Genomic DNA, 25,761 nt, shown 5'->3' on the forward strand with positions numbered 1-25,761 from the left:
AAATTATTATTTTCCTCTTCCTTTTCTTTCAGCTACAGCTGCAGAAAACCCAATATTTGCAACTGGGGCAGAGTCGTGGCCAGTACTATGGGGGGTCATTGCCAAATGTGAACCAGATTGGGAACAGTGCCATGGATCTCCCCTTCCAGGTGAGTCCACAATTTCCAGTTTTTTCCTTGGATTTGCTGATCAATTCTGTGCTTGGATGCTGGTGTGAAATCCCAGAAGGCAACACTCTGCTTTAAACATTTCTGATGAGTTTGGCATGAGTGTGGGTTATTTTTTTTTTTTTTGATGTTGATTGTGGTAAATTTTAGTTCTCCTATCACTGGAATCCCAGGAATACTCTGAGAGATGCAATTCCTAATGAAATTTGGGAAGATGCTGTAAATTCAAAGCAAAATGGGAGGAAATAAAGGTGATATTGGGAGCTGGGGAGTGGAGGAATTGATGTGCATGGTCTGTGGGAGGAATTTTGGGAGAGGAGAAAAGCAGTGGGACAAAAAGTGGTAACAGAATAATCACTTGGTTTTGGGCTGGCTGGAAAGGAAATGTAAGAATGTCCTGGCTGGGTTTTGTGACTCCAGGAATGATGCACCTTAAACAGAAAATCAGAGTTTCAGGTGAATATTTTGCTAAAACAGAAAATCAGTTTCAGGTGAATATTTTGCTAAAACAGAAAATCAGAGTTTGAATATTTTGCTGTTTGAAGCACGTTTGGACACAGGATATTATAAAATAAATGTGTCAATAAAAGACAGGATTAGTTGGTGGATCCTTTGTGGACTCCTGATTTTCAAATTTAATTGATTTAGAGCGCTCCAAATAATTTCTGTATTGGTTTTTTTTTCCTTTTTTGAGCAGTCACAGTTGCAGCTGAGCTCTCGAGGATGTGGTGGGAAGGAAATTCTGCAGTTTGTGGTTTTCTGATGGAGGCTGCTTAATAAAAATGGAGAAACTCTTGCTGACCTCCTCTAACTGCTTCTTCAAATAGGTGCAGACAGCTGAATTTGGGCAGGTTAAAAGCTTGAATCTTGTGCAGGAGGAGAAGCAAAAATCTATTTTAATCTTGAATTCTTTGGGGAACACAGAGCAGAGGTTTGTAGTAGATTGAAGTCAGTGTTACTCCACAATGTCTGCTCTGTTCAAGTTTTTTCTCTTTAGCTTTTTGTTAAAGGAGGTTAAGAATTCCTTTTAAACAATAATATTTCTGTGCTTGATCTGTGCACTGATGGTTTTAATCCTGACTGCTGAAAAGGGAATATTCAAAAAACTTATGAATGACTGGAGGAGGAGACAGAAACAAACCATCCTTCAACCTTGAGGTTCTCTATATTTTTTCATGCACTCACTAATTAAAAAAAAAACAAAACAAAACAAAACAAATTGATGTTTTTCCAGATAACAAATGATAACAAGCAACAAAACAACCCCATGTGTTTATAACAGGGGAGGGGGGGAAAAAAACCCTTCCCAGCTTTTTTGCAATTGGAAGCTGCAATCAGAACTGCAATCAGCTCTGGGATGGTGTGGAGGCTGAGCCTTGGGTGTCTGAGCATCTTCTGCTTCTTTGATTTACAGCCCAACGGAGCTCTGGCTGAAACCTTGGGAGCAGTTCCTGTCTCTTTGGTAAACAAGTTTTTAGGTTTGTGCAAATACGTATTTAGGACTGGTCCTGTTTGCCCAGGTGGATACGTATTTCTGCTGCATTTCTCAGCTCCACAGCACTGCAGGGCTGCCACACAAATCCAGGTTTTTGCCATGCAAATAATTCCTGTGCAGATTCCCCCTGGACTTGCTGTCATGTGGTTATTTCTGGTTGGGTTGTTTTTTTGGGTTTTTTTTTGTTTTTTTCAGGGGGGGGGTTGATTTGGTGCAGACAGTGGATTATTCAGTCTTGGCCTGTGGTTTCAGCAATCTCTGAGCATGTGCACTCAGCCTGCATGTTTCAACCCCTGGGGAAGGGTAGAATGAATTCCCAAATCCTGCTTGGCACCAGGAGGCACCAAAATACCAAGCAGCAGTAGGTGCCACTCCTCCTTCCCTCCCCCACCCACCTCACCTGGGTTTATTTCCTGAGCAATCCTGAAAGGACACTTGCAGAGCACTGAGCTTTTTCCTTCCTGTCTGTGTTGAGCTGCTTTTTTCATACCTTGCAGGGGGTTTGGGTCTGCTCTCAAACCCTTGAATGTTTTTCAGGAGGGTGAAACCTTTTAATTCTTCATTTTCCCCAATAAAATCGATGCTCAAATCTATTAATTTGGGTTTTTTTAATCCATTTTTTTCCCTATGCCATGCAGAGATGGGTAATTTTAATCCAGGAACATTGTCCTGGTGTTTGACCCTGAATAAATTCTATAGGAAGGGTTAAGTCAGACCTGTTGGAGGTGATACCCATTTCTTCCTCAGGTGTGTTTTGTTCCCTAAATTCAGGATTCTTTTGGCATCTGGAAAGCCAGGGAACAGCATTTCCCCAAAAATACCCCTTCCTATAAACTGTAACCCTGAGCTGGGACACATTCCACCTTTATTTGTGCCACTGCTGCACTCAAATGACATTTTTATTGTCTTTTTAATAAGGAAATTGTGCCAAAAAAAAAAGATAAAACCCTAAAAAATAGCTGGTTTTGCATTGATCTTTTTGTCTTTATAGTTTTATGCTCCCTTGAAATTCCAGGTGAGCTCTGCACTCCCTGTGCTCTGGGCTGGCTGCTCCTTTTTTAGCAGCACTGTGCTGACACCACTGACATAGGAAATTGCTTTTCCTGTTGACCTTCCAGGCACGTATTTGTAAATTTTGCTGCCTTTTTGGGCTGTAACAACAGAAAAAAGGAGGAGTTTGAGACCTTTTGTCACTTTGGAATGATGAATATTCCCACTTGTGTGTGGGGATTGTTGTTCAGTGCTTGCAGCAGAGATTAAAGCACCGTGTTGGAATTTAAAAGCTTTAAAATTGAGATTCTATTTGAGATTTCTCAGCCAAGTGAGGAAGTGAAGCAAAACCCCCCTGAACTAAAATGCTGAGAGTCCTGTAAAAAGTCACTGTGCTCCTTTCTAGTCCCCTGTTGCCTTAAATATTCTGCTGCATATAAAATGTTGGCCCTGAAATGAGAAAATAAACACCACAGCCCCTCTGCAGCTCTGTTAACACAGCCTGTGTGTGCAGAGAGGGTGAGGAGCCCAATATTTGCAGAAGAGAAAAGAGTTGAAAATAGTAGAAAGGCTCTTTAAAAAGTTCATACAAACAAAGCCTTTCAAAATAAATGCAAAGCTTTATAGAAATAATCTTTTCAACAGCCAAAGCTGACACTTGGGAAAAAAAAAGAAAAGCAAAAAAAAAAAGAAAAAAAAGAAAAAAGGGATGAATGTGGAAGCCAGATGGTTTCATGGCTTGGCAGACAGGACAGTGCATTTGCCACGTGCAGCACCTGAATGGAGGAGGAAATTTTGGATTTCCAAACAGATGGTGTTGAGGGACTCAGCAAAGCTGTTCACATTGGCAGGGAGTGCAAGGCTGGGGAGGATTTTTCTCCCTGGAGACCCATAAATTGCAGAGATTGACCCCTCGGTACTTCCTTTGTTCCCCCCCCCCAGCTCTGCACTGGGAAGGGCTGTGGAAAATGGGGAAATTTTCCAGTTTAGCCTGGGAATTCATCTTCCCTGTCCTTCCTTCCCCTGCCATCCTCCTGCTCTGAAATCATCTGCTCAGGATGTTGGTGCTGATAAGAGCCCAGGTGGGATCATCCCACCTGAAGGAGCTGGAAATCACTTCCAAACCATCAGACAGAGGAGAAAGGAAACTGCTTTTCTTTTTCTTTTCATTCTCTGAGTGTCCCCTTGGAATAAATCAGCTGCAAGGAGGGGTGAGAGCAGCCCTGGGGCAGGCAGTGTGCTGGGCAGTGCTGAGCTCAGCCTGCAGCTCCTGCCCTGGGATGGCAGCATGTTCCTCTGGATGCACCCTGCATGCTGCACCAAGGGCATGGGGACAGCAGCTGGCAGCTCCTGCCACCTCACCAGGGGTGCCAGGGGTGCCAGGGGTGCCCGGGCAGCGCCGAGCCAGGCCAGGGCAGCTCCAGCATGGCCCTGCTGCAGGACACAGCTTCCCAAAGAGCCGTACGAGGAAAAAACCCAAAACCACCCAACATGCACATCTTGTCGTGAGTGTGGGTCTGTGAGTGAGCCAGCCTGGCACGGAGGAGCAGGAGCTGTGGCAGGCTGGGCTGTTTCCTTGGCTAATGGCTGTGTCTGTCCCAGACCCCGTTCCAGTCGTCGGCGCTGGACACCAGCAGGACCACGCGGCACCACGGGCTGGTGGACAGAGTGTACCGGGAGCGCAACCGCCTGGGCTCGCCGCACCGCCGGCCGCTCTCCGTGGACAAGCACGGCCGCCAGATATCCTTGTACTGCCTGCACTGACCCCCTGATCCTGCTGCACTGACCCCCTGATCCTGCTGCACTGACCCCCTGATCCTGATACACTGACCCCCTGATCCTGAGACACTGACCCCCTGATCCTGAGACACTGACCCCCTGAATCTGAGACACTGACCCCCTGATCCTGCTGCACTGACCCCCTGATCCTGCTGCACTGACCCCCTGAATCTGAGACACTGACCCCCTGATCCTGCTGCACTGACCCCCTGATCCTGATACACTGACCCCCTGATCCTGCTGCACTGACCCCCTGATCCTGCTGCACTGACCCCCTGATCCTGCTGCACTGACCCCCTGATCCTGAGACACTGACCCCCTGATCCTGCTGCACTGACCCCCTGAATCTGAGACACTGACCCCCTGATCCTGAGACACTGACCCCCTGATCCTGAGACACTGACCCCCTGATCCTGCTGCACTGACCCCCTGATCCTGAGACACTGACCCCCTGATCCTGCTGCACTGACCCCCTGATCCTGCTGCACTGACCCCCTGATCCTGATACACTAACCCCCTGATCCTGCTGCACTGACCCCCTGATCCTGCTACACTGACCCCCTGATCCTGAGACACTGACCCCCTGATCCTGAGACACTGACCCCCTGATCCTGATACACTGACCCCCTGATCCTGCTGCACTGACCCCCTGATCCTGCTGCACTGACCTCCTGATCCTGCTGCACTGACCCCCTGATCCTGCTGCACTGACCCCCTGATCCTGAGACACTGACCCCCTGATCCTGAGACACTGACCCCCTGATCCTGCTGCACTGACCCCCTGATCCTGAGACACTGACCCCCTGATCCTGAGACACTGACCCCCTGATCCTGCTGCACTGACCCCCTGAATCTGAGACACTGACCCCCTGATCCTGAGACAGACCCCCTGATCCTGAGACACTGACCCCCTGATCCTGATACACTGATACCCCTGTCCCTGCTGTACTGACACCCCTGATCCTGCTGCACTGACCCCCTGATCCTGCTGCCTTGACCCCCCTGATCCTGATACACTGACCCCCTGATCCTGCTGCACTGACCCCCTGATCCTGCTGCACTGACCCCCTGATCCTGCTGCACTGACCCCCTGATCCTGAGACACTGACCCCCTGATCCTGCTGCACTGACCCCCTGATCCTGAGACACTGACCCCCTGATCCTGCTGCACTGACCCCCTGATCCTGCTGCACACTACCACCTCTCTCCCTTCTCCTGCACACATCCTTGCACTGGCTGCACCTCTGATCCTGCTGCACACTGCCACCCCTGTCCCTTCTTCTGCACACTGCCACCCCTGTCCCTTCTTCTGCACACTGGCACCTCAGATCCTGCTGCACACATCCTTGGCACTGGGCTGCCACCCCTGTCCCTTCTCCTGCACACTGGCACCTCAATTCCCTTCTCCTGCACACATCCTTGGCACCAGAGCTGGCACCTCACCCTGCCTGTGGTGGGCACATCTCCCTTGTCCCCTCCTCACCCAGCTCTGTGTCACTGCCTTTCCCAAGCCCTGCCCTAATCCAGAATTCCCTCCTGTTTGTAGGAATTCAGCTTTCCTCACCTTTCCCTGGGGATAATCCACGTGGAGCTGAGGGATGCTTGAATGGACTGGGACACCCAGCAGGTGTCACTCAGTGCAGAGGTGTCCTGTAAATTTGGTGGCCTTCTCTGCTGCCATCATCAGCTGGCTTTGTGTGAGGTGTTTCTGCCCCATGGGATATTCTCATGTCTAAACTGGATCAGGAATTGGCTGGGTGATGTGATCAGAGGGTTCTGGTCAAAGGCTCAGTGTCTAGGTGCACACCAGTGACAAGTGGTGTTGGTTTGGGGACACTGAATGGTGACAGGGACAGTGGGATTCCTGCTCTGGATCCTCTCACCACCCCAAACCATTCCATGGTTCCCTGGAAGGTCAGGGCTGTCTTGGGGAAATGGAGTTTCCCTTCAGAGCTGAGCAAACCCAAGGCAGGATTCTCCTTTGCAGCTCCTGGTGCATTTCAGTGCAGGTTGATTCATCCTTCTGGCATTTGGGGATGGGGCTGAGCTGATCCTTTCTGACAGGTTCAGGATCTGCTGGGATTGATGGGGCTGCAGGGGATGTGACAGGAGGCACCAGAGTGAAATCCATGAAAAGGAGGGAGGATTTTTACTGTTCACATATTCCAACCATCCACATCATACTTTGGGTCGAGATCCTTTTACACTTCCCTGCAGAAAATCAGTGAGTTCCCTGGTTCTGACAGGATAATTGGAATTATTCTTGGGAAAAGATTTCCTGCTGGAGTGGGAAGTGTTGCTGCCTTAACCCTGATTCACGTGGACAGCTGTCCCTATGGCACTGTGTACCTGTCACCACCATCAGACACCAGCTGGAGGAGGTGGGTGCCACAAAAATGGAATTTGGGTGCCACAAAAATGGGGTTTGGGTGCCACCAGCCTGGGGGGTTTGGGTGCCACAAAAATGGGGTTTGGGTGCCAGAAAAATGGGGTTTGGGTGCCACAAAAATGGGGTTTGGGTGCCACAAAAATGGGGTTTGGGTGCCACAAAAATGGGGTTTGGGTGCCACCATCCTGGGGGGTTTGGGTGCCAGAAAAATGGAGTTTTGGTGCCACAAAAATGGGGTTTGGGTGCCACAAAAATGGGGTTTGGGTGCCACAAAAATGGGATTTGGGTGCCACCATCCTGGGGGGTTTGGGTGCCACCATCCTGGGGGGTTTGGGTGCCAGAAAAATGGAGTTTGGGTGCCACAAAAATGGAGTTTGGGTGCCACAAAAATGGAGTTTGGGTGCCACAAAAACGGGGTTTGGGTGCCAGAAAAATGGAGTTTGGGTGCCACAAAAACGGGGTTTGGGTGCCAGAAAAATGGAGTTTTGGTGCCACAAAAACGGGGTTTGGGTGCCAGAAAAATGGAGTTTTGGTGCCACAAAAATGGGGTTTGGGTGCCACAAAAATGGAGTTTGGGTGCCACAAAAATGGGGTTTGGGTGCCAGAAAAATGGAGTTTGGGTGCCAGAAAAATGGAGTTTTGGTGCCACAAAAATGGGGTTTGGGTGCCAGAAAAATGGAATTTGGGTGTCACAAAAATGGAGTTTGGGTGCCACAACCTGGGGTTTGGGTGCCAGAAAAATAGAGTTTGGGTGCCACAAAAATGGGGTTTGGGTGCCACAAAAATGGGGTTTGGGTGCCAGAAAAATGGAATTTGGGTGTCACAAAAATGGAGTTTGGGTGCCACAACCTGGGGTTTGGGTGCCACAAAAATGGGGTTTGGGTGCCACAAAAATGGAGTTTGGGTGCCACCATCCTGGGGTTTGGGTGCCACAAAAATGGAATTTGGGTGCCACAAAAATGGAGTTTGGGTGCCACAAAAATGGAATTTGGGTGTCACCATCCTGGGGTTTGGGTGCAATAAAAATGGAGTTTGGGTGCCACAAAAATGGAATTTGGGTGCCACAAAAATGGAGTTTGGGTGCCACAGAAATGGAATTTCGGTGCCACAAAAATGGAGTTTGGGTGCCACCATCCTGGAGTTTGGGTGCCAGAAAAATGGAGTTTGGGTGCCACAAAAATGGAGTTTGGGTGCCACAACCTGGGGTTTGGGTGCCACAAAAATGGAATTTGGGTGCCACAAAAATGGAATTTGGGTGCCACCATCCTGGGGAGGTTTGGGTGCCACCACTCTGGGGTTTGGGGTGTTCTGTGACACTGCAGCACCTCCAGCTGCAACAGGTTGGAATTGTGCCTTTTGAAATTCAGAAATGGAGTTTTTAATTCAATAGTGCTCATTTCAAATGAGCTTTTTAAAGTTAAGGTGTCTGCAAGTGATACCTTAATTTAATAGTACCTTTTTAAAGCTAAATCCTTAATCTGTCAACATCCTTAAAATCATTAAAAATCCAGAAGTTCCCATCTCCACAACAGGAGTGTTTGTTTTGCAATCACCAAAATAACCAAACTATGGCTAAACAGCTTAAAAATGGCATTATTTGATCAACTTTAATCTGAATAAAACAGATAAAACTCTGTTCTAACAAGGGCAACCAATCCATCCTGTGTTCCTCTCAATCCCATTATTGAAACAATTGCTCTTCAAACTTGAACTAATTTGTTCTGCAAATTGATTTTTTCACAAGGAAATTCTGCCTGGTTTCTGCCATACAGAGATTTTTGGGTTTTAATGCACAACATTGAGATTTTACTCAGTTGTTGCCTTTTATCTGAGAGGAAAATTCTTTTATTTAGTGAAGCTGACAATAAAAATATTGTGGGTTTTGCTTTCTCTCAGGACAAATTCTGATTCTGCCTTGCACCAGAGCACCATGACTCCAGCTCAGCAGGAATCCTTTTCAGGAGGCTCACAGGACATGCAGCAGAAAAGAGGTGAGCAGAAAAAAAGAGGGATAAAAACATTTATAACAATGAAATCCCACAGATTGGACTCCATGTGCTTGTAAAATTTAGGAGTGCTGAACACAACAGGATCACATTCACATTTCTGGGTGCTGAAATGCAGGGAAAGCAACACAAATCAAAGGGAAACTTTTTCCTGAGCCCCAAATTTTGTCATTCCTGCCCTGGGGAGGATCCTCTGGGCTGGTGAGTTCTCAGCACTCCCAGAGCTCAGGAGGAGCTGCTGGAGCAGCCTGGAATTCCCAGGATTTCAGTCAGGGACAGGAGCAGAGGTTTCACTCTGGGTTTAATGCTGGGGATCCTCAGGAGCATCCCCAGCATCATAAACAATCCCAAACAATCCCAAACAATCCCAAACAATCCCAGACAATCCCAGAACATTCCAAACAATCCCAGAGCAATCCCAGAACAATCCCAGAGCAATCCCAAACAATCCCAAACAATCCCAGAGCAATCCCAAACAATCCCAGAACATTCCAAACAATCCCAGAGCAATCCCAGACAATCCCAGAACATTCCAAACAATCCCAGAGCAATCCCAAACAATCCCAAACAATCCCAGAGCAATCCCAAACAATCCCAGAGCAATCCCAAACAATCCCAAACAATCCCAGAGCAATCCCAAACAATCCCAAACAATCCCAAACAATCCCAAACAATCCCAAACAATCCCAGAACATTCCAAACAATCCCAGAGCAATCCCAAACAATCCCAGAGCAATCCCAGAACATTCCAAACAATCCCAGAACATTCCAAACAATCCCAGAGCAATCCCAGAACATTCCAAACAATCCCAGAGCAATTCCAAACAATCCCAGAACATTCCAAACAATCCCAGAGCAATCCCAAAGAATCCCAAACAATCCCAAACAATCCCAAACAATCCCAGAGCAATCCCAGAACATTCCAAACAATCCCAGAGCAATCCCAAACAATCCCAGAGCAATCCCAGAACATTCCAAACAATCCCAGAACATTCCAAACAATCCCAGAGCAATTCCAAACAATCCCAAACAATCCCAAACAATCCCAGAACATTCCAAACAATCCCAGAACAATCCCAGAACATTCCAAACAATTCCAGAACAATCCCAGTTCAATCCCAGTTCAATCCCACAATAATCCCAGTTCAATCCCAGTTCAATCCCAGAACAATCCCAGAACAGTCCCAGAACAGTCCCAGAACATTCCCACAACAATCCCAGTTCAATCCCAGTTCAATCCCACAACAATCCCAGAACAATCCCAGTTCAATCCCACAACAATCCCAGTTCAATCCCAGTTCAATCCCAGAACAATCCCACAACAATCCCAGTTCAATCCCAGTTCAATCCCACAACAATCCCAGAACAATCCCGGTTCAATCCCACAACAATCCCAGTTCAATCCCAGTTCAATCCCAGTTCAATCCCAGTCTGGAGCAGCTCTGCCCCCTCACTCTGGTGCCCCCTGCTGGGCCCTGTCCCTGCTCCAGCTCAGGAAAATCTGCAATTTTCATCCTCAAGACCTTAAAATTCCCTTATCTGACAATTTAATAATTAATTACTATTCTATTTTATTTTAAATTTTTATTAATTATTTTATCTACTTTCAGGAATCTTTGGGTTTTTTTGAACCAACAAAATTTCATCCTCCTTGATAATTTAAGATTTTCCCAAAAATTCAACTTCCAATCTGAAAATGTCTCAGTGAGAAGTTGAATATTATTGATTATTAATGATTTTTTTTTAAAATTTTTTTTTAAATTTAGTTTTATTGCTGACTGTCCCTGGAATGGAAGAAACCACCTCTGATGCAGACAAAACCCTCTCTAAGCAAGGCTGGGACACTAAAAAGGTGAGAATTGCACCTTTCAAATGGTAGAAATTTTCTTTTCTGAACATATTTAGATAAATAAATAATTTACTTACTCTTAATATTCATAAACTACTTGAAATTGGAGATTAAATGGTGAAATAATCAACATTTGATCAGAAAGGATTTTTTGTGTGTGAATGCACAAGTTTGGTTCTATGAAGGGAAACTGTTGAAATTTAAAATTTCAAGAAATTTCAATAAAGCAAAAAAAAAAAAAAAAAGAGAGAAATATCTTCTAAGAGCTCTCAGATCTTAGACAGAAATGCTGAAATTAAATGTATTTAATTTATTTTAAGAATTTATTTTAACAATTTAAAAAATTAATTTATTTAAAAAATTTATTTATTTCTTTTATTTCTTTTATTTTTTAAATTTAATTTTTTAATGAAATTTATTAATTGAACTATTTCCAGGAAAATCCCCTCCAGCCTTTCAGTCTCTCTCCCTTCTATTTCAGACTGGGTCATCAAGACCTAAATCCTGTGAAGTTCCAGGAATCAAGTGAGTTCTCAGCAATTTTTTTATTTTAAAAACACTGAGATCATGAAGAAAAAAAAAATATGGATTGAATATCCTTGAAATACAAAAAAAAAAAAAAAAAAGAAAATTTATTAATGGAATTCCTTGTTAAAACCATTTTTAAAAGCTGAAAAATATATTTTGTATGGAATTCCTTGTGAAATGTATTTTTTAAAGCTTAAAAATATCTTTATTGAATTCCTTGTTAAAAAGATTTTCAAAAGTTCAAAAATTCTTTTAAATTGTTAAATACATTTTACAAAGCTCAAGAATGTGTTTTAATGAAATTTTCTTATTAAATACAACTAAAATTCTCAAAAATACCATTTAATGTAATTTTCATGTTAAACACATTCAAAAAATCTCAAAAATTTGAATTGTTCGATACATTTTCCAAAGTGCAAAAATACCTTCTTGATGAAATTTCCTCATTAAATACAATTAAAAATCTCAAAAATTTGAATTGTTCGATACATTTTCCAAAGCGCCAAAACACTTTCTTGATGAAATTTCCTCATTAAATACAAATAAAAATCTCAAAAATTTTAATTGTTTGATACATTTCCCAAAGCGCCAAAACACTTTCTTGATGACATTTTCTCATTAAATACAATTTAAAATTTCAAAAATACCATTTAATGTCATTTTCATGTTAAACACATTCAAAAAATCTCAAAAATCTTAATTGTTGATATGTTTCCCAGAGCGCAAAACACTTTCTTGATGAAATTTCCTCATTAAATACAATTAAAAATTTCAAAAATTTTAATTGTTTGATACATTTTCCAAATTGCAAAACACTTTCTTGATGAAATTTTCTCATTAAATACAAATAAAAATCTCAAAAATTTTAATTGTTTGATACATTTTCCAAAGTGCAAAAATACCTTCTTGATGAAATTTTCTCATTAAATACAATGAAAAATCTCAAAAATTTTAATTCTTCGATACATTTTCCAAAGCGCCAAAACACTTTCTTGATGAAATTTTCTCATTAAATACAATTAAAAATCTCAAAAATTTGAATTGTTCGATACATTTCCCAAAGTGCCAAAACACTTTCTTGATGAAATTTTCTCATTAAATACAATGAAAAATCTCAAAAATCTTAATTCTTCAATACATTTCCCAAAGCGCCAAAACACTTTCTTGATGACATTTTCTCATTAAATACAATTTAAAATTTCAAAAATACCATTTAATGTCATTTTCATGTTAAACACATTCAAAAAATCTCAAAAATCTTAATTCTTCGATACATTTCCCAAAGCGCCAAAACACTTCCTTGATGAAATTTTCTCATTAAATACAATTAAAAATTTCAAAAATTTGAATTGTTTGATATATTTTCCAAATTGCAAAACACTTTCTTGATGAAATTTTCTCATTAAATACAAATAAAAATCTCAAAAATTTTAATTGTTTGATACATTTTCCAAAGTGCAAAAATACCTTCTTGATGAAATTTTCTCATTAAATACAATGAAAAATCTCAAAAATTTTAATTCTTCGATACATTTTCCAAAGCGCCAAAACACTTCCTTGATGAAATTTCCTCATTAAAAACAACTAAAAACCACAAAAATACCATTTAATATAATTTTCATGTTAAACACATTCAAAAAATCTCAAAAATTTGAATTGTTCGATACATTTCCCAAAACGCCAAAACACTTTCTTGATGAAATTTCCCCATTAAACACACCAAAAACCCCACAAAAATCCCACCTAATATCATTATCACTCCACACATGAAATTTTCCACCTTCACATTCCCCACATCCCCATCAGTGCTGCACCACCAATGAATCTCAACTCCTTTCTCTATTTTTCCCCCCTGCAGCATCTTCCCCTCGGCGGAGCAGGAGAGCCCCGCGGCGCTGATCCCCGGCACCCACAACACGGGGGGGTCCCTGCCCGACCTGACCAACATCCACTTCCCCTCCCCCCTGCCCACGCCCCTGGACCCCGAGGAATCCTTCCCTGCCCTCAGCAGCTCCAGCAGCACCGGCAACCTGGCGGCCAACCTGACCCACCTGGGCATCGGCACCGCCCAGGGTGAGGCCACCCCGCCTTGCTTTTCAGCTTTGTGTCGTTGTCTCAGGGATCTGCTCCTGCCTGATGTGGATGTTTGGTGGTTTAGAGTTGGTGCAAGCACCAAGTTTTCTTCCTTTTGGTCTAAGGAATGTTTTTTTTGAGTTGCAGAGGTTTGCATAGGAAGTTTGGCAAAGGCACACATTGCCCTGCCCTCAGGGCAGATCTTATATTTTATACTATAAATTACAGTGTTTACAGTTACTTTCAATACATGACACTTTTATTACTCTGTCCAATTTTCTCTCAAACCAATCTAAAATTGTCATCCTAACTCGAAAGATGGATGACATGAAGAAGAAGAAAAAAAGACATACAACGCTCAAAATCCTCCATCTTAGCTCTAAACTTATTATAAACAATACTAAAATTCACTTTTCTACCTTCTAATAATCTAATTTATAATCTACTGATTTTTTGTAACTTGTAATTCTTCCCTTAATGTTGGCAAATTTTCCCAGGGACAAAAATCCATCCCACAGGGGTCTTGGGCATTGTGCCAAGACCTCTGAACCCACCACCTGAGTCCATCCAGGGAACCCAGGGGAACACCCTGCACTCCCACAGGTTCAGATGCCCAAATCTGCTTTTTTGGGATTTGTTTTGGCTTTTTTTAATTATTATATTTTTTTTTCTGTGTTCTTTTTGGATTTTTTGTTATTTTTTATTTTTACGTACGAGACTGGAGTTTTCATGGAATTTCAAAATGGAATTTCATTGAATTGGAAATTCCACACAAATTGGAATTGGAATTGAAATTATAATTGGAAGTGGATATGAAATTTCACAGGAATTGGAATTGGACTGGAAATTTCACCTGAATTGGAGTTCCAATGAAATGGAATTTCCTGTGCTGAACTCCAGCATCCCTTGTCTTATGGGAATATCCATTCCTTTAGAACAGCATTTTTTTTTTCATGTGAGGATCCTTTTAGAGTCTATTATTAATTAATATTTTAATGATTAATTTCTGTTTTTAAATCATTTCACTGATACTCAAATAATTATGAAAAGGCTTGATTTTTTTTATTATTATTATTATTATCAGTGGCAGTTGCAAATCTGTTGATTCCTAGAATAGAAATGAGGAGTTGTATCCAAAAATGCAAATACATTTCCTGTGCTGGGCAGGATTCCCTTTCTCCTGGACTGGGAGAAGGAAATGACTGTAATCAGGTTGTGGCTGAGCAGGTGAGTTTGGGGAAAAGAAAAAGATTTAACCATTGAAAGGATTTGATCATTTGGGGACAGCACTTCCAGCATCTTTGGAAGAGTTTTTTGGTCTCCAGAGTTCCAGAAATTAGGATTGCAGCCACAGTGGATCTCCACTTTTTTTTTTTCCCCCCAATAATTAACAAAGTAAATGGTATAAACCTAAAATGCTGAGTCTGAAACTGCTTTATCTGATCTATCAGACCACAAATTAAAGATTTAATCATTGATTTTATTCCAGCTTCTCTCTCAGATGATCCCACAATTCATCCATCGATCCACTCAGCGTTTGCTGCTTTTCAAACAGATTTTCCCAACCTTTCCTTGCTGCTAAAACCTCAGTGAAGACTCCTGTCCTGGTTGGAAGGACAGGTGTCTGACAATAAAGGAGGAGCTTCTCTTTGAAATGGAGAATGTAAACCCCTCCCTCCAAATTACTATAATTTTGAAATTAAGGGGTTTTCAGGCAAAGATATGGGAATAGAAATAACAGTTCTTTACTAGGAATATTAAAATAGAAATACAGTATTACACAGAACAATCCCAAACCCTGCCAGAGTCAGAATCCAAGCTGACACCCTCAGTCAGTCAGGGTGGTGGCACAGTCCCATTCCATGGTGCTGCATCCTCCTGCAGGGGCAGATGTGGCTCAGCTGGAGCAGTGCTCCTGGAGAAGGGGCAGTTTCCTCTGAAGCTCCAGGGATGATGTGGAAGGGTCTGGCTTTCCTCTGGAATCCAGTGGAAAGATGGAAACTTGGTGTCCAAAATCTCAGTTTTTCTCTGGGTAGGAAAGGCTTGGCTCCTGCCCTGGCTGGAGCATCTCCCAGTGGGATGATGGAATTTTATCAGCCATGCACTGGGACTCACTGGCCATGAACAGGAGATATCTCCTGGAGGGAGGATGGGCTGTGGGAAGATAAAGATGATTGCCCAGCTGGTTTAAAGATGGCCCATTAGCAGATAATGTGTGCCAGGAGATCAGGGACACTGCCACACCCAGTTTGAAACAATGGCCCATTAACAGGAGATATCCCCCAGAGTGTTAAGGATCACTGCCACACCCAGTTTTTAACAATGGCCCATTAACAGGTGATATCTCCTGGATGAAGGGTGGGTCATGGGAAGATAAAGATGATTGCCCAGCTGGTTTAAAGATGCCCATTAGCAGATAATGTGTGCCAGGGAGATCAGGGTCACTGCCCCACCTTCAACAGATGGTTGTGCCCCAGCAGTCCCAGGGGAGCCAGGCACAGCAGCACCTGCTGGGTTCAGGGCCTTGGTGCCTGCAGGTGTTGGGTCCCTCCTGCCCATCCCCAGACCCAGCACCTGCCTGGGCACAGCCTGGGCACTGCCTGGGCACTGCCTGGGCACTGCCTGGGCACTGCCTGGGCACTGCCTGGCCTGAGCCCTTTTCCTGCTGTTCCCTGGCTCACTGGCTCCATGCCCTGAGCCTTTGCCAATGCCCTGCAGCTCCAGGCTCCTGTGAGTTGCTGCTCTCAGCTCTTGCTTGGCCTCACATCCCTGCTCAGGGTGACTCTGGGTGCAAGCAGAAGAGAGGAAAGGTTTCTAAACTCTCCGATTTTTTGGCTTGATCTGAAGAAAATGATAATATTTGGGTTGTTTGTCCTCGTGCTGGGTGGTGACTCTTGAGAGTGTGGTGGACATTTCCCACCCTGGTGTGCCATTATAAACGGGGCTCTTCCTGTGTAACCAGTTTTGCTGCTGCTTTTTCCATTAAAGAGGTGTTTGCTTTTACAATACCTCCAGTGCCCTGTGATAAGGCAGGTTCCAGGATCTGTTCTCTCATTGCCAGAGTCTGAGCCCAGCCAAACAGAGCAGAACCTGCCTCTGCTGGGCTCAGCGAGCGCCTGTGGTGTCTGCAACTGCTGAGGCTGCTCTGCCTCTTCCAATTCCTCCTCCTGCCCACCAACCTACCAACAGTGCCTGGGCTTGAGCCAGGACAACCCACAGAGCTCTTCCTCTCCTCCTGATGCTCTTCAACCTGACAAAATTAATTGCAAATCACCTAACGAGCTCCCGAGGTGTTTTCAGTGTTGTCCGCTCAGGCCGCTCTTTTTTCTGGCTTCAGAAAAACTGCTCAGTTCACTCTTTTTTCCCCAATTCAGGGAATTATTTTGGGTGCAGGTCTCAGCAGGGCTTTGCTGTGTCCCTGCTGAGGGTGGGTTGTTGTTCCCAGCAGGGATGACGACGACGCCAGCCCCGTCCCAGCACCGCCAGCCCAGCGTGAGCCCCCTGTCCCTGGGCGCGGACTCACGGCGACCTCAGTCCCAGCAAATGTCCCCCACGCTGTCCCCGCTCTCACCCATCACTCAGGTAGGAATTCAGAGGGAAATTCAAGTTTGCTAATCACAGCTTTGTTGGTTTTATCTGTTTCTTCAGGCTGGAAGTTTGGCTCAAAGAGACGCAGGGATTTTGGGGAGGAATTTGAGGGTGGGGAGGGAATGGGATGGAATTCAATGAGCAGCCTGGATCCCTGGGAGTGTCCAAGGCCAGGCTGGACTGGGCTTGGAGTAACCTGGGATAATAAAAAGTGTCCCTGCTCACAAAAGATGAGCTTTGAGGTCCTTTCCAACCCAAACTGTTCCATGATTCCATGAACTTTATCTCTTGTTCTGTAATTTCCTTCTTTGAAGGTGTTCTTTAATTCAGAGCCTTCAAACAGGAGAGCTTTGTAGAGGGGACAGATTTTACTTCCTCTTTTCGACAACTGTGATAAAAATAATCTCCTAGAACACATTTTTTTTGTGTTGTCCCAAAGTGAGCTGTGAAATTTGAAAGCCATTTCTCTAATTCATGAGAGAAGCTCAGTTAACTTTAAAAACTGATTTTATTGTGGCTCTGTGACTGCCCAGGTTGGTGATTTCTAACCTTGAGATTCAACTGGACTTACAAAATACTAGTTTATACAACATGGTTTGGATTGGAGAGAACCTTAAACCTCATCCAATCCACCCCTCCCAGTGGCAGGAACATCTCAGAGCAGCTTCCTGACTCTCTGAACCTTTCAGTTCCATTTTTACAACACAAACCAAGGCTGACTCTTGCCTTGGTGTGAGCAACAATTCCCTTCCAGCGTGGCTGACCCTGCTCCTTCTCTTGCAGGCCGTGGCTATGGATGCATTGTCCCTGGAGCAGCAGCTCCCCCCATACCCCTTCTTCACCCAGACCAGCTCCCAGCAGCAGCAGCAGCCAGCAGTGGCCAGTTCCTTGCCCCAGACCCCCCCTCTGCTGCAGAGCTCAGGGCTGCAGAGGGGTCCCCAGCTCCCCCCTCTGTCTGTCACGGTACCTTCCACCATCCCCCAGTCCCCTCCAGGGAGCCAGAGCCAGCCCTCCATGGGAATTGACATCAACTCGGTGAGTTGGGCCAGGGAAAAGCTGGGAATGTGCACTGCAGGGTGGGAAATCAGCTTGGACAACCCCCTGATGATGAGAATGTTAAGGAGGCTGAAGTAAATTTTAAATGGTTTTGGTTGGATGTAGCTTTAAATGTTTTCTGGAAGAAAATTTTTATTAATTTTTTTGTCCCAGGTTTGATTAGACCCAGCTTAAATCTATCAGCATTTACTGGGAGATTTTCAGGGTGTTCAGTTTTCCCCAACACATCATGAACAGACTAGGGGAACTCCCAGAGCCTGGAGGGAGAGTCCAGCTACAACAACCATTTTCCAATAAAATACCATCTGGAAAATTTATTTTCCAAAAGTTGTCGAGGACCAAGTACTTTCTGCAGTTTCACTACTTAGGACCCTTTTCTCTGGGGGAATTTTAGTGCATTTATTCCAAAATGGGATTTCTAGCTGCCTCCAGTGCCCAGAAGAACTGGGGCAAGGATTTCTGGTCAGATCCCTTTTCCTGCTTGTTTTAATGTGGCCTGTTAGGAAATGTTCAGTCTCAGCAGCTGAAAATCCCAAATCAGGGAAGGAGGGAAGTCCCAGCTCCTCCTGGCCCTGGAGGCTCCTGGGGCTCCCACCCTGGCAGTGCTGTAGTGACAGGAATGGTTTGGGAATGAGAACAAATCAGTTCTGTTGATCTGCACTGGACTGTGGATGGAATTTTGAACACTTGGTGCTCCTTGAGAGCAGCTGCTTCCCTTCCAGGATGGGAGGGGGAAGAGGGAAGGACAATCCAGAAGTGGAAAGGATCCCACCCCACTCAAAACGTGTCCCTGTTCTGATTCTAATCCTCATGTAGCACCAGTACAGACAGTTCTGATCTCATCCTTTGCTTTCTGTGTTGCTTTCTTCATCCTAAACCTCTTTATGACCTGAACTTTTAGGCTGCTGTGCTTATCTTCTAAAGCAACTCCAGTAATTCCTAAATAAACAGATTTAAAGCCACTTTATCAAAAAGCTTTTGGAGCTGTCACAGCCTCGCTGGCAACTTCTACACAGGTTTTGTAAAGCAGGATTGAAATTTATTTGTAGTTTGGGTGGCTGCTGACAGGTTGTAAAGTGGCAATGCAGAGCAAAAAGGGAAATTTTCTTGAGATTTACAGAATTTAGGGTCAAAAATTGGTAGTGCAGAGTTCTCCCACACTGCAAATCTGATCAAATTCACAGGATTGCAGGTTCTCCTCAGTCATCCCTTAATTTCTAATGGAAGTAAAATAAGAAGAGGTGAGCTACACTTGATGTTAATTAGTACAGCATTATTTAAATGCCATTGATACTATTAATTTGTTCCAAACCAGGGTTCTTTATGATGGGGAAAACAATTAAATCTTTGAAAATAACTCCTCAAGACACCTGAGAAGAGTAGAAAAATCCCAGATAGAAGCCTGCAGAACACAATGTGAATTCCCTGAGGGTGCCTGCTCCATGTCCTGGGGTGCAGTGGGGTTTGGGACAGTGTGGGGACAGGTTTGGAGCCCAGGTTTATCATTCAGGTGTTATCACCTGCACTGTGCTGATAACACAGCTGGAGGCAGAGCAGGATCCCTGTGAACACATGTGGGGCTGGCATTGGAACTGAAGCATGAATTCTTTTTGAATTATTCCCAGCTTCCCAGACTTCTTTGCCCTAAATCCTTGGCTGACCTGATTTTTTTTTTTAATATATTTTGAATGGAGCATGAGTGAGAACAGGCAGGAAATGCTCCCAGCCCTGAGGCTTTCCCAGAGCTACCCGCATTCCATTTTGGGACCTGTCTTGGTTTGAAGGGCAGGTGTCTGCTAAGAAAGGCAAGACCCTCTCTTTGAAATGGAGAATGTAAACCCCTCCCTCCAAATTATAATAAATTCGAAATTAAGGGGCTCTCAGGCAAAGATATGGGAATTAGGAATAACAGTTCTTTACTAGGAAAATTAAAATAGAAATTACACAGAACAATCCCAAACCCTGCCAGAGTCAGAATCCAAGCTGGCACAGTCAGTCAGTCAGGGTGGTGGCACAGTCCCATTCCATGGTGCTGCATCCTCCTGCAGGGGCAGATGTGGCTCAGCTGGAGCAGTGCTCCTGGAGAAGGTGCAGTTTCCTCTGAAGCTCCAGGGATGATGTGGAAGGGTCTGGCTTTCCTCTGGAATCCAGTGGAAAGATGGAAACTTGGTGTCCAAAATCTCATTTTTTATCTGGGTAGGAAAGGCTTGGCTCCTGCCCTGGCTGGAGCATCTCCCAGTGGGATGATGGAATTTTATCAGCCATGCACTGGGACTCACTGGCCATGAACAGGAGATATCTCCTGGAGGGAGGATGGGCTGGGGAAAGATAAAGATGATTGCCCAGCTGGTTTAAAGATGGCCCATTAGCAGAGAATGTGTGCCAGGAGATCAGGGACACTGCCACACCCAGTTTTTAGCAATGGCCCATTAACAGGAGATATCTCCCACAGGGATCAGGGTCACTGCCACACCCAGTTTTAAACAATGGCCCATTAACAGGAGATATCTCCCAGAGTGTTAAGAATCTCTCCCACACCCAGTTTTAAACAGTGGCCCATTAACAGGAGACATCTCCTGGAGGGAGGATGGGCTGTGGGAAGATAAAGATGATTGCCCCAGCTGGTTTAAAGCTGGCCCATTAACAGATAATATCTCCTGGAGGAAGGATGGGTTGTAAAAAGATCAAATGATTGCCCCACCTGTTTTTAACAAATGCCCCATTAACAGGAGATCAGGGTCACTGCCCACCTGATTTAACAGATGGTGATAAAATTCCCACTTTTGATCCCATCCTGTACTGCAGCCTAAGACAGCCCCTGATTCCCACAATCCTGCATTCCCCCAGGGAAGCTGAGGAGGATGGTTTGTGGCAGCTGATGGCAGCAGTTGTGTTTTCCCTCTGGCAGCTGTTTAACTGTGTGTTGTTCTGTAGGCCTCACTCCAGCAGTACCGCAGTAATGCTGGCTCCCCAGCCAACCAGTCTCCCACCTCTCCTGTCTCCAATCAAGGCTTCTCTCCTGGCAGCTCCCCTCAAGTAAGGGACTCTGTGCTTCCACAGGCCTTGCTTCTCGTGTGTGTTCTGAGCTGGATTTCTCCATCACTGCCCCATAGTGGTGTCACTGTGACTCCGTGCGTGCCTCATGCATCACCGACGTCCCATCTCCATCCCCGCTCCCACAGGGCTGCAGGAGCTGCTCCACTGCCTTTCTTCAGGGAGCAGAGAATCACAGGGTCAGGCTCTGCTTCAGCACTGGGGTGGTGTTTGTTTGGGGGGCAGAACCTCCAGGGAGAAGCCTTTCAATTCCCAGGAGATGATGGGTGTGAGGTTAGGAGGGCAGGAAAGAGGGAATTTCAGTTTCCTGCAGCAGGAAAAACTCCTGGGGCACTAAATATTTAAATATTTGCACTAAATATTCCAAACTGATTTAGATCAGGACTTTTTTTTTTATGTGAGAACACACCCAGTGAGAGAAAACACTGGAGAAAATGCTCTGAAAATGAGCAGCTTGTGGCTGGCAGGGAATGGGTTCCCAGCACACTCCCTTGCATGCCAGCTGCTTTTCCTTGCTCTGCCTGTGTCTCCTCACACATCCACATGTCCTGGATGGAAATCACAACTTGGGGGAGTGTGTGATCCTCTGAAGGAGGATTTTTACCTGCCAGCAGCAAGAAATTAAAACCAGGCAACATTTGAGGCTGCCCCAATGTAAGAAAATGCATTTTCAGTGCCTGATGCTGCTGAAAGAGCCCCAGCTGGCTGCTCTGGAGAATCCCACCTGGAGAACAGAAGTGCAGGGAATTCTTCCAGAGCATCACAAGAGTCTGAAAATCCATTTTCTATTCCATCACTGAACGTTGAAGGCTGTGAAAGGAGGATCCTTTGTAAATAAGTGCTGCCTCTTGATGGTTGCCAGGCAGAAGCTGCAGGTCTCCTCCATTAGCCAGGTCATGGTAAGCTCAGCCCTGGATCTGAGTGCAGGAATTTCTGCATTTCCTTAACCTTCACTGCTTCTTAACCTCTCTCTCTCCTGCCTGCTTCTGTGACTTCTGCTGTGCTCTGTGTGCCTCCAAAAACCAGCACTGGCCCCTGGAGCAGAGCCTGCTGCAAACTCTCAGTTCTTGCTGGACAGCACGTCCAGATTTGGGTTTTATGTTGATTTTTTTCCTCCTTTGATTTCTCAATCTCTCTGGATTGGTTTTGTCCTCACTGGTCAGTCCCAAGAACCAGAGCACACACTGGGCTGTGATTTTTTCCTGCTGGTTTTATCCTGTAAAAACTTCTCAGGTTTTGCTCTGCTTGACAAGGGACACCACAACTCTGAGTGGAAGGCAGAGATTTATTAATTCTATTCTCTGTAGTTTTTAAATACCCACAGGATTCCTTAGTTTTGCTAAATTAAAAACTGAGGTGGATTTGGTGCCTCCAGGAATGACCCAAATGGTTTTTAAATACCCCCAGAATTCCTTAGTTTTGCTCAATTTAAACTGAGGTGGATTTGGTGCCTCCAGGAATGACCCAAAAGCTGCTGGTGGTCACAGACATGAAACGTGGAGAGGAAAAAAACCAGTTTGGAGGGGAAATTGGGGTTGGTCATGAAGATGGGGCAGCTCCAGGCAGCAGAATCCTTTAACCTGCCCAAGTTCAAGTGAGGCAGATCCATCCCAAGAACAGAACTTTCCCTTGGGGAGCAGCCTGGCTCTGCCCAGTGACAGGCACTGTGCTCCTCTTCCTCCCACAGCTTTGGGATTTCATCCTCAGAGTGCCAAAGCACATTCCCTAAACCACAAAGCCAGCTTTTAATTCATGTCCCACATCCACCACAGGTTCTTCTCCCCCCTCCCACCTCTCCCAAACCCCTTTGCTCCCAGTTCTGTGTGTGTGTCCCACCAGTGCTCCCAGTCCAGGGGGTGGCAGGGCTGTGCCTGCCCCCCAGCTCTGTGTGTGCATGGCTTCCACCCCTGTGCCTGCTCTCACCCCTCATTCCTGTCAGACACAAACATTCTGCTCCAGTGCCTCTGACCTGGAGAACCTGGTAGGTATTTTCAGATCCATCATCCCAGGGATTTGTGCTTTGGGGTTGGTTTTTTTTTTCCCCTCCCAGTTACTCCATGAACCCCAGAAGATGCTCTGGTGATTCTCCAGTGGTTCTGGACATGGTGTTTGCACAGTGTTGTTCCTGGAGTTGTTGATAAGTTATTCTAAGGCTCTGAAGTGTTGAAGGAATGACATTTCCTGTGGGAATTTTGGGTTTTCTTTGGGAATTTCTGTGCTTGCAGCTGTAGGAACCAGCACACTTCACAGGAGGAACAAAGCCAGGCTGGGTTTGGGTAGGAGGCTCTGAGCTGGGCTTGAATTTCTGCTCTCCTGATGATTATTTCTCCTGTTCCCCAAAGTTTTTTTGGGATGGGAACAGTGCTGGGTGAAACACAAAGATTTTAGGGATTGTCCTGATTTTGGGAATTGTCTTTTCATTCCTATTCTGTGGAATGAAACCACAGGAGTTAAAGGGACCAAATACCCTGATCCTCTTTGGAGCTCTCCAATAACCACTAGATTTTAGTGCTGCCTGTGCTATCCCAAAATTCAGATTTTCATTGGAAATGGTTATAAACCATAGGTTGGACTGGATTTAGATTGATTTAAAAACCCCAAATTTTCTTTAAATTGCTTTAAGTGGTGCTTTGCTTTTCTCTTATCAGCTCTTGTGGTGTTTGATCCCTTGTGGTGTTTGATCCTTGGTGGATTTTGATCCCTTTTTCCCAGAGTGTTGATGCCCAGGTGATAAATTGGAAAAGTGGTTCCAATTCCAGCCCAGTTTTGGTTGCAAATGGAGTGGGGATTTTTGGCTGGTCTGACTGGGACAGACCAGAAATGTTCAGGAAAGGGAATCCCAAATCTCTGGGATCCCAAACCATCCCAGCTCAGAGCAGTGCTGGGATCTGTGGAGTCTCAGCTTGGGAATTCCCTCCTTGATCCACATTTATCACATTTATTATTATATATCTGAATATCTTGGTGCTTTTCCCCCCCTCATGGAAGGGACAATTTAAGTGTTTTTTGAATTATTTTTTAATACAAGGTGGGTTTTTTGAAGGTCTAAAATCTGCCTATTCTAATCCTTCCTGAATTTCCCATACTTAGGTTTTTAAGGAGGAAATTTGTACCCTTATACTTTTGCCATGTGGATAAACCAAAATTTAATTTTGTTTTCCAAAACTGAGACAGCCACTCCATGGAAATTATCTTTTATAGGTGTTCTTATTGTCAGTTAATGGTGGTTGTTTTTTTTAGCTGGAATATCAGGATTTGGGAATTTTAAATCAGGAGTGATATTGCTGATTTTTATCTGGAATTCTTCACTGGGCTCCCCCTGAGGAGTTAATTCTGATGTCTCTGGAATTCAGATTTCTCTAGATTTAATTCAGATTTTTCTGGAATTCCCATTTCTCTGGAACAGGGATTTCTCTGGAATTCAGGTTTCTCAGATTTCTCTAGATTTAATTCAGATTTCTCTGGAATCCCTATTTTTCTGGAACTGAGATTTCTCTGGAATTCAGGTTTCTCTAGATTTTATTCAGGTTTCTCTAGATATAATTCTGATTTCTCTGGAGTTCAGGTTTCTCTACATTCAATTCCGATGTCTTTGGAATTCAGTTTTATCTAGATTTAATTCAGGTTTCTCTAGAAATGTGATTTCTCTGGAATTCAGGTTTCTCTAGATTTTAATTTCGATTTCTCTGGAATTGGGATTTCTAGGGAGTTCAGGTTTCTCTAGATTTAATTCAGGTTTCTCTAGATTCAATTCAGATTTCTCTGGAGCTCAGGTTTCTCTGTATTTCCTCTGGAGCTCAGGTTTCTCTATATTCAATTCAGATTTCTCTAGATTTAATTCAGATTTCTCTGGAATTGGGATTTCTCTGGAGCTCAGGTTTCTCTAGATTTAATTCAGATTTCTCTGGAATTGGGATTTCTCTGGAGCTCAGTTTTCTCTAGATTTAATTCATAATTTTCTACATTTTCTCTGGAATTCAGGTTTCTCTAGATTTTAATTTCGATTTCTCTGGAATTGGGATTTCTAGGGAGTTTAGGTTTCTCTAGATTTAATTCAAATTTTTCTAGATTTTTGCTGGAATTCAGATTTCTCTAGGTTCAGTTCAGATTTCTCTAGAATTCAGATTTCCTCTGGAATTGGGATTCCTCTGGAGCTCATGTTTCTCTAGATTCAATTCAGATTTCTCTAGATTTAATTCAGATTTCCCTGGAATTGGGATTCCTCTGGAGCTCAGGTTTCTCTAGATTCAATTCAGATTTCTCTAGATTTAATTCAGATTTCTCTGGAATTGGGATTCCTCTGGAGCTCATGTTTCTCTAGATTTAATTCAGATTTCTCTAGATTTAATTCAGATTTCTCTGGAATTGGGATTCCTCTGGAGCTCAGGTTTCTCTAGATTCAATTCAGATTTCTCTAGATTTAATTCAGATTTCTCTGGAATTGGGATTCCCCTGGAGCTCAGGTTTCTCTAGATTTAATTCAGATTTCTCTAGAATTCAGATTCCTCTGGAGCTCATGTTTCTCTATATTCAATTCAGATTTCTCTAGATTTAATTCAGATTTCTCTAGATTTAATTCTGATTTCTCTGGAATTGGGATTTCTCTGGAGCTCATGTTTCTCTAGATTTAATTCAGATTTCTCTGGAATTGGGATTTCCCTGGAGCTCAGGTTTCTCTAGATTTAATTCAGATTTCTCTAGAATTCAGATTTCTCTGGAATTCAGATTCCTCTGGAGCTCATGTTTCTCTATATTCAATTCAGATTTCTCTAGCTTTAATTCAGATT

General features: G+C 44.2%; 1 protein-coding gene across 4 annotated transcripts in view; it reads left to right on the forward strand.

Annotated features, from left to right (window-relative positions):
* CRTC1 (CREB regulated transcription coactivator 1) overlaps positions 1-25,761 on the forward strand; it is a 48,317-nt gene that overhangs the window by 18,529 nt on the left and 4,027 nt on the right. The window contains exons 2-13 of one of the 4 annotated variants that reach the window (XM_079328444.1): positions 33-149; positions 1,582-1,629; positions 4,255-4,400; positions 6,759-6,812; positions 8,717-8,811; positions 10,593-10,678; positions 11,157-11,200; positions 13,062-13,276; positions 16,722-16,858; positions 17,648-17,899; positions 20,855-20,956; positions 21,784-22,573. In XM_079328444.1, the coding sequence (XP_079184570.1) occupies positions 33-149; positions 1,582-1,629; positions 4,255-4,400; positions 6,759-6,812; positions 8,717-8,811; positions 10,593-10,678; positions 11,157-11,200; positions 13,062-13,276; positions 16,722-16,858; positions 17,648-17,899; positions 20,855-20,956; positions 21,784-21,921 (1,434 nt within the window). In that variant the 3' untranslated portion in view covers positions 21,922-22,573. Of the gene's footprint in view, positions 1-32; positions 150-1,581; positions 1,630-4,254; positions 4,401-6,758; positions 6,813-8,716; positions 8,812-10,592; positions 10,679-11,156; positions 11,201-13,061; positions 13,277-16,721; positions 16,859-17,647; positions 17,900-20,854; positions 20,957-21,783; positions 22,574-25,761 lie in introns of those variants that run through there. The other 3 variants (XM_079328441.1, XM_079328443.1, XM_079328442.1) reach the window with 3 other exon arrangements.

The sequence above is a fragment of the Erithacus rubecula genome (genome assembly GCF_903797595.1).
Source record: "Erithacus rubecula genome assembly, chromosome: 28".
Classification (NCBI taxonomy): domain Eukaryota; kingdom Metazoa; phylum Chordata; class Aves; order Passeriformes; family Muscicapidae; genus Erithacus; species Erithacus rubecula.